We start from the raw sequence: 12,968 nt of genomic DNA, 5'->3' as shown, positions 1-12,968 counted from the left end.
AGTTGAAAACAAAATTAATACAATAAAAAGATTACGAAATGAAGAAGCACGTGGAAAATGGATAATAAAATAATTTTTAAACACTGGATAAAAGTTAAAGCAACTTTTATACAGGAACTACACTAGAATGCTTGGGTTTATTAGTCAATGAAAAGACTAGAAGATAAATACCTGAGCATAGATCTTCAGCTGTCCCCTGCCTGCTGCTCGAGCATCAATAGTAAAGTCTGCTTGTTTGTTGACAATGCAGCCAGTGGGCTCCAAACCAGGACCATAACATTTCACCTGCATCAAAAGGACAAGAAAAAGCATCAGTATTATTATTATTATTATTATTATTATTATTATTATTATTATTATTACAAATTCTCATGTATCTATGTATTCTCATGTATCTATTGAATTATTGGTGCCTTTAGGATATAATGTGGTGATACCCAACCTTCTCAGGAAAAACATCATTGGCTGCAGGAAGGATGTGTGCCATGAAAGGGCTGTCCTTAATGTCCTCATCATCACAGATGACATGAACAGCATAGTCACCAGGCTCTGTAGGCCAGTAGAGAACATCACAGGAGCCATCACCCTTATCATCACACTCGATCTTAGCTTGGGATGGGCCTTCAATTGAGAATCCTATACATATAAACACACACACATACACAGTAATGTCATGGGAGCACAGCTTAAATGTATAGCCTGCCTTTTTTTCACTCACACACTATAAACACCATAGAAGCATTCAGAACACCAGACCGATCCAAAGTTTACTACTTGCATCCAAAGTATAAAGAAAAACAAGAACCATTAAAAAAAAAGCCTTACCCAGAGTTCCCACCTCGGTCCCGATAGCCTCCACTACAAAGTCAGCTGACTTGCCCACCATACCTGTCTCCAAGCCTGGACCCCAAGCTCTCACCTTCTGAGGTCCTGCATCCTCACTGATGAACACCTCAAATGGACTATATACACACACATACACACATAATGTGAAGATGTATCACAGTATTTGTTGTACACCCTTCCAGATAATCTCCAAGGTATACTTAACTAATTTTTTTATGAATATATATATATCTATATATGAATATAATGTAGAATTATGTATAATGTATAATGTTCTTACCTGCGTGGGATGGCGTGCCCTCCCCAGGTGATGATTACAGTGTATTTTCCAGGAAAAACGGGGTAGTAGTTACATTCATAAACCCCATCACCCAAGTCACACACCTTCACAGGTTCATCTCCACCCTCTTAATAGCAAAAAGACATTTTTTTGTAGAATAACAGACATATAGCTTATATATAAACAACTGTTTTGCAATAAACTATAACTGGATAATTCACTCACTTGGGTTTTTGATGAGGACGCGCAGGTCTCCACTGCCTGCCCCTCTGGTGTAAACTTTAAAATCAGCCACCTCCTTCACCCGCACACCCTTGGGCTGTAGACCTCGTCCAATAGCCCGACAAGCATTCGGATTACTCGCTGGTGAGTGAGGAAAGGGATTAGGCTTGTACACAAAATAATTGAAAAGACACATTTGGACACACTCAGGTACTGAACACACATTGACATAGCACAGGACTGCTAAGATTAAGTGTTAGTTTGAAAAAGCATGACGCTAGATGTGGAAGTAAAAATTTTTCATGGACAGTTACATGAAAAATGTATCGCTTAAGCACAAATTTGGCAATGTATCTTAATCTTTAATTGTTTAAACTTCATCAAATTCAAAAATGCTAAAGCATGCTAGCTTTATTATATCCTCATGCTAGTAAAAGCCACAAAAAGTGATTAGATGATTAATACAAAGAAAAATACATACTGTATATAAAGCACAGATGCTCATTACAGTTACTGCAACTAGCTACTAACTTTACAGACATTCTGAGAATTTTAAGTCATAAATCTATATATTAAAAAAGTTCATAATCTTTATTGCTCCTGCTAGTAAGGTAGCTAACATAAGCTAACATGTCTTGAGAAAATGTTTGTTATACATATCAATATAAAGATCTATAATCTTTCCTGCAAATGTTATAGTAGCTATTCTGATAGATTACTGGAAAGGTAGTTATGCCTATATCCAGTATTTTTTAATCCTGAATAGTGTCACAAGCATATCACAATAACATTGGGTGCAAAGTGGATATAAATGTACAAATTTTTATATAAATATTGATAATGTTTACTGTTAGCATTATCCTGAGCATGGAAGATTTATTTGTTATACTCTAATACCTAACCAAGTCAATATAAACAAACCTGACAGAATTTCACAAATGTTTTTAACATTCATTTTAAACCATGACTATTAAAATATAAGAGTTGAAGTATACCAAAGATACTGTATATTTTATGGGTTTTTTTATTTACCATGAGTGGATGAATACTACCCAAGGTAACTAATCATTACTCTTAAAGCTATCCAAGCTAAAAATGTGCTAACTTAATTAGGATTAGAAAGTTGTTTAGGTTATACATGCAATTATAAATTCTAGTCACTAAATGATCTAGTCGCAAATTGACAGGGGCTCTTAAAGAAAATGTGAGTTTTATGTTAATCAAAATTGATCATCATGACTACTAAGCCTAGCTAGATAGAAAGCACAAGCTTATCTTCAGTTTCACTTCCAATACATAATTTACAGACAACATCTCATAAGAATTTGTCTATTAGAAATGGCAGACCAGTTTTTAAAGTGGAAATTAATTGAACTGAATTAAAGATTCATTGAATTCTTTTTGATCTGGGCATCTTTTCCTGGGTTTCATCTTTTACTGACTTCACAGGAAAATACCAGTGCAATAACTGAACTAATAAACTCATTTAGCTAATTTGGCTTCAAATAAAAGACTTAAGACATAGTGAAGACAGATGATGAAGATGAAGATGAAGATGATGATAATATGGAAGTGATTAGGTTGATAATGACAATGACAACCACAAGGATGATGATGATGAAGATGATTTACTAGACGTTCACTTTGACAAGTGCCCCCTGATGCCAGATCAAAATTTTGGCAATAAGCAGATTGCATGCCTAATATTTTATCACTGGTCAGTTAGGGTTATTAGAAATTCAGTTGAAGAGTTTTGTGATCAGTAATTATTTAATCACATGTTATGGTAGGTTAATTTTGGGATTATTACATTAGTGAGTATTAAGGGTATTAAAATCAGATCCAGCTCAACTGCAAAGGTCATGCAGTTGAAAATGGAGCGTGTGTGAAGGTGATCGTCCAGCTCTCTTTTCTAAGAGATTAAGACCAGTAGCAAATCGCGCGTTTGTCTGTTTCTAATCTCTCACACACAGTCCTGCATACATTCCAATCTCTCCCTACAGCAAGCTGTATGTATGGCTTTGCAGTCGCAATTGGCCAAGCTCTGGAACATGCCAAAAAAGCCAGGGGAGAATGGGAAGGTGTGTCAAAATATAGACATACCAAATAGACTGTAGAGGAAAACAGGGTCAGGGAGAGATAGACAAGGTCAGGGAGGGACATGGAGAGACAGAAAGGGTCAGAGATGAAAAGGGTAAAACAAAAGGGAAGATAGGACTAAAGGATGCGAAGCAACCAAGCTTGCGCAGGCATGTGCCGCACCCCAGCGGGCCGTACTGACTTGCTCGCCTGGGTTTGGGCGGCGTTGGGGGGGGCACTTTCTTGGACTTTTCGGAGGGCGGCGTGCGAATAGACTGAGGGATTATCTGAACCGGGGACCCGGCCGGCACGCTGCTCAGAGGAGCTAGAATGACACACAAGCGAAAGAGAATACAGCAACACTTTCAGAATGTGTTTGTGTATGCCCCGGAACAGAGAACACTAGAAAACCTCTTCTGATACCAAAAAAAAAAACATGTTCCAGCCTGAACACCCACACAGCATCACACAGTCAGCATACAAGTTATCCAAAAACTTGTGCATTACTAGAACCCTCTCTGGAAAAACATCCATCTTCCAAACCACATTACACACTTTAAGTAATTATGCAAACAACAGGGATTGATAAGAACAGTGAGGACAGAGATTAATACAGAAAGCATTGCATATCTGTGGCTAAAAGGTCTGGGTTGAATGTAAATTGCTTGATTTTAAATGATAATAGTTGAGGAAAGGTAGGGTAAAAGTGATTACATTCATTAACTGATCAATATCAGATCAATCTTAAAGAAAGCATGGAGGCTGTTGTCTTACCCTCTGAGATGTGTACAGTAAAAGGACTTCTGGGTATTTGCTGGCCTGCAAAAGTAACGTAAATAACATGCGGTCCTTCCAGTACAGGGCCGTATGTGCAGCGGAAAATACTGTCTCCTCGGTTCTCCAGTATGATCTCCACCGTGTCTCTGCGACCCTGCGAGTCCACAATGATTACACCCACATCACCTGCACCAGCACCTGAGAGGACACACATATTCATGTAATGCAAAGTTATGATCTGAATACAACATTCCCAATATTGCATTTACATGTCTACTTTTGGACCCAACCTGCAGTATAGATGTCAAAGTAAGTGGGCTTGTTTGCCACATTTCCCATTTGTTCCAAGCCCGGACCGCGTGCCTGCACCTTATTAGGGTCTCCCAGAGCTTTGGACACGTTCACAAGGAAGGGGCTGTTGTTAATGTCCTGTCCAGCAAACAACACTTTCACCTGGGCACAGAAACAAGCAGACATTTCCTTTGACATAAAAGGCGATGTTTATTTTATGTTTCAAATGTGTGTGGCATTGGCATTTCGTTTCCTCTTGAGAAGCAAGAGCAAGTTTATTATACTTAAGGCAAGTTTATTATCCTCAATTAATAAAATAAGCCTGCCAAAGCAGTAAAAATGTCAGTAGGGTGCCAGTATTTAAGTTTTAAAAGAATGTGTTTGTGTAATGCTGAAAACTATCCAAATCGATTTTCAAATCTATTACACAAAGAGTCCCAATTTGCTTATATAATTTACTCCACTCTTGCGGGAAGATGTTTAACTACATTTTAGAGTGTGATTGTTGACATTTGTGCTTATGAAGGTGAGATGAGGAAGCCTGGGGTGAAGTCAGCATTCCAGTTCATCCCAAAGCTATATAATGGGGTTAAGGTCAGAGCTCTATAAAAGACCACTCAAGATATTATCCTCCAAACCATGTTATGCATATATTCATGGGGTTTGCTTTGTGCATAGGGGTATTATCCGGCTGTAACAGGTTTGGATCTCCAAGTTAAAGTGAAGGGAAATGTTCATGTTCCTGCGTCCAAAGACATCCTATAAACGTGTGTGTCTCCAGCAATAACAGTTTGGGAAAGAACCAGATATGGCTGGAAAAGTCAGTCCTGATTGTCCATATAGTATATACTGTTTGAAATTTCCAGGAATCACAAATTATCTAGCTCTAAATATCAACTAAAAACATAACTATGAGTAAATCAAAAGCTGAAACATTACATTTTGCAAAATTTTCTATTAGAAATTAATCACAAAAAAATTTAACTGCTGGATATAATTGGCAATATGGTAGGTAGTTTGATGGGTGGGTTGATGTTTGAGACACATTTATACCATGAAACAACAAATAGACGTAAAGTTAGGTACCTTATGAAGACCCTCCACTTTGGGCAAATAGACTACAGAGTAAGATCTGTTCTTGTCATTGTTGGCAATCACTCGAGCCTGGAAGAAGCAGAGAAGTGAATTTCTGGAAACTTTATACTGGTTTGTACACTTTTTTCTAATATGGACAGTTAATCATAAGCTAAAAGTCTGACAAATATTCCAAAATCTCAAAAAGATACATGGTGTCTGACCTCTTCAGTGTGACCCTCAGGATCCTCGACGTACACCAGCACCTCACCAAGACCTGCCTCCACTGTCTCAACGATAAACTCAGCTGCTTTTAAGACCACGTTGCCTCTGGGCTCGATGCCTGTACAAAGAGAAAGATAAAAACAATAAGACATAATAAATAAAGGCAAAAATCAGAATTGGATCTTGATTTGGAAAAAAGTGTCCCTCACCAGGACCATAGGCTTTAGCCCTTTTTGGATGCAGAGTTTTGGAACGTAGTGGAGCACCAGGCTTCAGCTTGGCTTTAGGGAACTGAGAAAGGTAGGTCATGACCGAGTGCTCATCCACATTCGGGTCCACAATCTCCTCAGGAGCTATAACCTGCATAAGACAAAGGTCAACACGGTTAAAAGCCATTAGGGCTAAAATGGAAGAGTATCTAGGTGTAATTGTTTGAAAAACGTTCTACAGAATTGAGGAATGTGTGTAAGATCACAAAAGCTGTAGTGCTCCTCCACAATTATGTGATGTAAAGCATTTCTATACACAAAACACATATTTTAGTGGTTATTCCATAAAACCTGACAATTAAGGATCAGTTATGCATCATCTTGCACTAGAGAAGATTTGATACTCCACTAAAGGCTGTCAAACTAAAGTCAAACTTTTTTTATTTATTTGGCAGCCTGTGCTGATAAACATAGAGCAAATGGATCAAAATTTTAAATTTGCTTTTTGATTTTGCTGTTGTCATTTATTTTCCCTATCTTTCTCTGCTTTTTATTCATTTTCAATATATCTTCTATAAATCTATAATCTATAAATCTATAAATCCGCAAATTTCGGACGCACCCCCCACAGCCCCTATGGTACCTTATTCAATTCATCTAAACTCTATGTCACTTTAATACAATAAAGTGTTTTAAAAGTTTTTTATGAAATTTGTTAGTGAAAACATACAGTAGTTTAAAATGTTATTCCTAACGTTCCTGAACGTTATTTATATATATATATATATATATATATATATATATATATATATATATATATATATATATATATATATGCATACTAATAAGCATTTCAATTGGCTGGGGCTTTTGACCCCTACAAAGCGAAAGGATCAGAACCACCATAACAGAAGTTGCTTCAATGTACAGGCTATGTCATCTAGGGACATGCAGATCAACAAGATAAAAAGAAAGATAGAAAAAGGAAGTAAAAATGTTCAATGTGTCCAGAGTCTAGAATCTGGGTCTGTGTTTACAAAGAACTTTATCTTCCCACTAACAGTTCTGCTGAGTGCCACTAAAAATACCTGAGATGTTCTCTTTAAAATGGAAAGAATGGAAGGAGGACAGTCGCTAAGATGTGTGGTCTGGAGACAGTATCTTCTCATCTAAACACTCCCCAAATGAGCACTGGTTCATTTGCATGGAATAAACACATTTTCATATTAAAGCTGGATGTCATTAAAAAATTTAAATATCTCTTTCATACTGTCAAAAAGTTACACATGATCTACACAAATGTTTTTGTATTTTTGATTATGATAATTTTTAGATCCTTCTGCCTGCCATTGTAAAACTAGCCTGTTTATGTTATTACACTTCTCATATGTTGTAGTATGGCCAAAAACTCTTTTATAGTTTAGTGCCATGGGAGCTGTTTTATATTAATTTACATTTGCAGTATAATTTGCTTTCCGAGCCACTGTGTCCCTTCTATCCCCTCACACCTCTCTTTCACACCATGCTGTTTGAGTGGTTGCTTTATTTAACCCCTGCCTGAAAGGATAAGAGCCGTCTGAAAATAGTGTCCCTAGGAATTTAGCACAGCTGCAAAGTGGCATGGAGAAAGAGAGAGAGAGAGAGAGAGAGAGAGAGAGAGAGAGAGAGAGAGAGAGAGAGAGACTGAATTCAAAATATATTATATTAAATGTAGCAAGTTGGCTACAGCATTTTCTTCATTTGCCAAAATGAAGTTCTTTCACACATAAAAATATGGTTTGGAGAATCTGAAGCATTTTTTTCATTTCATCATTTCAGCATAGCACTAAAAACCATTCCCACAAGGAATGATTCTACCAAGCTGCTGAATCATCATGTTAATGAACTGGCATGATGATGATGATGCTGTGTTTGATTTCTTTCCGATGTAATGGACCTTCAAAGAGACCTTCAAAGAGAAGATGCCGACCCCCACGAGGATCCTGAGCCATCTAGAGATGTACCTCTAGACAAAGCTTTTTGATTATTAAAAATAATCATTAAACTTTGAGGATAAACAACCTTGTAATCAATACTCAAAATAACATTGTACATATGCTGTTTCCACTCATTGAACCTTTAAGGGCTCTGGCATGGGGGAGTTGGGGTCAAATCTAAACTGATCTCAAATGTTGAGCTAATTTTTTAATTGCTCAGGAGCTCCTGGTTCTATGACTCCAACTGACTGTGTAGGACTGTAAAAAGGACATTACTCATAATCACATTTAAGTGCTCGTGCTTTCTCACTCTCTGGTGTTTGTAATGTTTCAATTATTTATAATCACACTTTTTTTTTTTTATTTATAGTCACCCAAATGAGGATAGGTTCCTCTTTTGAGTCTGGTTCTTCTCAAGGTTTCTTCCTCATAGCAACTAAGGGAGTTTTTCCTTCCCATAGTCACCTTAGGCTTGCTCAGCATTGCTTCTTTCGATAATTCTTACATTCTGAAAAGCTGCTTTGATACAATGTTCATTGTTAAAAGTGCTATTATAATAAAAATGAATTGAAAAAATTGAATCCATGTTTTGCCAGTCAAATGAGCCTCTATGTTATATTAACTGGCAGGCTGCAGAGCAATCCATGTTTCTGGCACATTCTCTTATCCTGACAGGAGTTTTGGAGTTCTGTCAGTGGGACCATCTTTCACCTCACTGTTCACCTCACTGGTTGAAGCGCTCCTTTCACACTCCTCGGGTAGGATTCAGCTCTCGGTCATTCTGATCTAAAAATTATTGGAGTCACTGCGCTTATCAGCATTTATAGCTTCCCCAGATCTGGGCCTCAACACATTCCTATTCTAGGATGATTTCAAATAGGCATTGTTTATTCACTTAAATCAAATCCTCATCTGTTTCTTAACTCAGGTAACATTAATTTATTTGCAGAGGTGAATGTACAGCATTCACAAATCCAGGTGAGGACAAAAATAACTGGTCTGTATAACATCTGAGCAAAGAACTCCCGCTTGGTTCAACTGCGGTCTGAAAGTCATACAATTCTGATTCAACAGAACTGCAAGAAATGAACAAGTGTGTCGGGTTGCAACATTGGACCCACAGAAAAGAGTTGGTGTGTATTTGGACAAATAAAAATAGATGTTCTTTATATCATTGTATAGAGAACTGGCTTATCATTTATGTGGCACTGGCTCTATACTTTTTGTGCTTGATTGATTGTTCTCTGAAGCCACATTTTTGATTAATGAATTAAAAAGCTTTACCAAATAAATAACAAATAAATCAAGACTCAGAATAATTCGGAGGCTCTTAGAGGACAGATTGTATGATGGTTGGATTTTTTGTACAATAAACTATGGGACACCTGACCATCACACCCATATGTGTTTTTTCCCCAAACCTCTTCTTCTTCTCTCGTCTGCTCCCATTAGGGGTCGAAACACTGTCTCCATACTACTCTGTCCTTTACATCTGCCTCTTTTGAACCAACTACCTGCATGTCTTTCCTCACCACATCATAAACATCATTTTTGGCCTTCTTTTTTTCGTCCTTCCTGGTGGCTCCATCCTCAGCATTCTCCTACTGGTATACCCCATGTCCCTCCTCTGCACATGTCAAAACCATCTCAATCGGGCCTCTCTCACTTTGTCCCCAAAACGTCCTAAATGTGTGGTCCATAATTTCTTCCTCAAACTGTGTAGACTAAATTAACTGGCCCAAAACTGTTTTAGCATAACAATGTGTACAAATAAATGTCAATTTTCCAAAGGTAAAGAAAAATGGAAGGACTCTGTACAGAGCCCTGACCTCAAACCCACTGAACACCTCTGCGTTTAACTGAAACACCAACTACACATTAGACCTCCTCACCTGACCTTATACCTGACTTCAGTTAATGCTCTTGTGGCTGAATGGTGCTTAAAAATCTAGTGTAAATCCTTCCCAGAAAAGTGGAGGTTATTATAACAACAAACTGGAAATTGATTTAGGAGATGTCCAATGGGCCATATAGGTGTGATGGCGAGGTGTCCATTAGGCAGAATCATGTCCGAACTACACCCTTGAACCAGGATGAAGGAAAGTAGGTAACGCTATTCTCCTGAGCTTAGTTCCAATCATAATACACTGTATAGTGTGATATTACATGCATTGCCTTTCTTTGCAATAAATGAACAAAAGCACTGTACACCTGCAACATGTTTAATTACAACGAGAGACACACTGAACAAACCGGGTTTTTTTTTTTTTGCCGTAGTACAGTCCAAAGTCTAACACAGCCTAACTGCAAAAAAAATAATAAAAAAAGCATATATTCTGGCTATGCTGCAAAAATAGCTCAAGCATAAATCAAATTCTAATTATAGTATAGTTATGGTCTGGTTTATAATATTTAAATGTGGAGGATATTAAATCTTGGATATTGGATTCCTTGGACATAGAATTCTTAATTAATCGCTTCCTTTTATTCCTTTTATAGTAAACCCTTCACAAAGTACATGATATCACTTTATGCAAACTTAAAATGAACGGTTGCATGTTTCACCGTGAGCCTTGTCTTTAAGAAATTTAGTTTTTAGTAAGACATTAGTACAGCCATCAGTTTACATTTAAAAATAATTTTAAAAAATCGCATTTAATGACATCCCAAAATTTATACTAGGCTCTAGGACAATAGATGGAGAAATTTGATCTAATTCAGACAAGCCTGAACAAGATCAGACAACACAGACTAAAAACACTATATATACAGTATATCTCTATCTAAGCACTGTAAGGTAATGTAAAGTTGCACAATTGTTTTCCTTTTCCAAGATCAAAATATATACATAGAAAGATTACATGAGGGAACATGAGACCTGTTGCCTACCTGAGGGACACCAAGCCAGTCATCAGCCTGCTGCATGGCCTCCCTGGCATTCTCCACTGGCTGATTGGGGTCCCACATCTCCCAGTCAGGACACAGACCTGGTCAATACAGGAAAGACACAGAAGGATGGACAGAGAAAGTTAATCATAGTAAACACCCACCATTCCTTTACATTCCAGCGTCTGTCATTGCAACGATCATAATCAATGTAAACACGGGTTTGTATATTGAGTGCCAGAGCTAAATACACTTTGTTGAAAACAACTTGCGATTTGCACTCTGCTGCTAATTTCCAATAGTGTATGGGACAAATAGGCATCAACTATTCCAACTAACATCAGACTTCAGAATAGCAGATCTGTTAAAGCAGCTGAAGGGGTATTTGGTGGCAAATTAAGAATAGGTTAATGTCTGTGTGCTAATTTCTCCCAGTCTGGGTTGCACAAAGAAAAATGAAGCTGTCACCTGGATAGAATTCATCAACTACGTGCACATGTACTTTTGTCCCAACACAATCTGAGAAAGTGTAAAATTAACAATGGATATTAAATATGCTTTAAATATACTACAATATAAGGTTATAACACACTTAAAGTTACAGTGCTACTGTATATATTTCTAAGAATCTGCTTATTTTAAAGACACAAACTAGTATTCATTCTGGAATTAACTAGGAGCTGTATTAGTGATAGTATTAATTAGTAAGAATGATAGTAATAGCAGTAGTGTTTCTGGTAGCAGCTTGTGGCATTTGTACTTGTGGCATTGTAGGGTAAGTAAGAGCAAGCAATAATAATTGCAATAATAGTAGTGGAAGTAGCAGCAGCAGAAGGAGTAGTAATAGTTACAATAACATCATACAGTAAGGGTTAGTATTAGCAGTGTAATGTCAGTAGTAATAATATTTGCAATAGTAATAGCAGTAATCATAGTAGATGCAGTAACAGTAGTAATAGTAGTAGTAGTAGTAGTAGTAGCAGTAGTAATAATAACATTATTGTTCTTACAAAATGTAGAAAATTAGAACACTAGATTTAGTTACAAGTACTGTTTTAATTATAAGACCAAAATAAAATCAACAGAAAAGACAATTTAGTTATTTGCATAATAAACAGTAGCCAAAATTTCCTAACAGTAACAAGACAATTCTGTATGCACTGTGAACACTATGCCTACTATGCCATGTTCTTGAAACAAAACCTCCAGTCTTTTTTAACAAAATAACTTTCTTAAGTAAATGGTATCTACTCTCCTGGGTGATGTGAATACGGCAGTGTGAGATTATTAAACTGTAGATAACGATCTGGCAGGGAGTGAGGGGTGTTCGGATCGAACATATCTAACGATTGTGAAACCGCGAAACTCCACCGGCACCGCCAAGCACGTATCTCAGAAGCAGATTCAGCTTGTTTACTAGTCAGGCGCAGAATGTAACAATCTCTAAACTCGCACAAACCCGTGATTAGCTCAAACAGTCCACCTCCTGCTGTCAGGAGTAATAAAGCAAAAATGTTTTCGTTGCCATTTTAAAAGCCCAAAGTGGCATTTAGACCCCAAATGGCCATGTAAGTGTCACTGTCCCTTTTTGAGAAAATACAGGGCCTCGAGCAGAAAGTAAAGCTAAATAAATAAACCTGATACACAATAAAGAACACACAAACATGACAAACGTTAAATGCAGTGTGTGTTTGCAGAAAAAGAAAAAGCCATTATTTGTCTCATATACATTACAGCGCAATAAATTTATTTTCTTCATATATTCCAGCTTGTTAGGAAGCAGGGGTCAAAATGCAAGGTCAGTCATAATAACAGGACTGGGGCTTTAACCCCCAACTTTCTAATCAGTATCTCTGAGCCTTAACCGCTAAGCTACCAGTGTTCCCAGAAAATTGTCAAAAAGCTGCACATTTTCATTTTATACACCACATGGTGATATAAATTTGCAAGTCACACACTCATACACAGTTGTACCTTCACCACTCACCTGAAAAAAGACTATACCACAATCGCTGGCCTCTTAATTAGGCCCAGACAAGGGTGAAAGGGCTAGTGCTAGTCAGAAATGCTAAAGTCCTATAGAATTATTAGCAAAACTTTGGA

General features: G+C 37.3%; 1 protein-coding gene across 11 annotated transcripts in view; it reads right to left on the bottom strand.

Moving 5' to 3' along the window:
* Positions 1-12,968, bottom strand: part of flncb (filamin C, gamma b (actin binding protein 280)) — a 69,885-nt gene that overhangs the window by 25,785 nt on the left and 31,132 nt on the right. For 6 of the 11 annotated variants that reach the window (XM_046872638.1, XM_046872639.1, XM_046872644.1 and 3 more), the window contains exons 3-14: positions 10,869-10,966; positions 6,004-6,154; positions 5,794-5,912; positions 5,582-5,659; positions 4,495-4,657; positions 4,202-4,402; positions 3,630-3,752; positions 1,352-1,489; positions 1,127-1,253; positions 826-962; positions 443-636; positions 172-285 (exon numbers count right to left, since the gene is read on the bottom strand). In XM_046872638.1, the coding sequence (XP_046728594.1) occupies positions 172-285; positions 443-636; positions 826-962; positions 1,127-1,253; positions 1,352-1,489; positions 3,630-3,752; positions 4,202-4,402; positions 4,495-4,657; positions 5,582-5,659; positions 5,794-5,912; positions 6,004-6,154; positions 10,869-10,966 (1,643 nt within the window). The remainder of the gene's footprint in view (positions 1-171; positions 286-442; positions 637-825; positions 963-1,126; positions 1,254-1,351; positions 1,490-3,629; positions 3,753-4,201; positions 4,403-4,494; positions 4,658-5,581; positions 5,660-5,793; positions 5,913-6,003; positions 6,155-10,868; positions 10,967-12,968) is intronic. The other 5 variants (XM_046872641.1, XM_046872645.1, XM_046872647.1 and 2 more) reach the window with 1 other exon arrangement.

The sequence above is a fragment of the Silurus meridionalis genome, chromosome 18 (genome assembly GCF_014805685.1).
Source record: "Silurus meridionalis isolate SWU-2019-XX chromosome 18, ASM1480568v1, whole genome shotgun sequence".
Classification (NCBI taxonomy): Eukaryota; Metazoa; Chordata; class Actinopteri; order Siluriformes; family Siluridae; genus Silurus; species Silurus meridionalis.
This window is presented reverse-complemented; position numbering and strand designations above follow the sequence as displayed.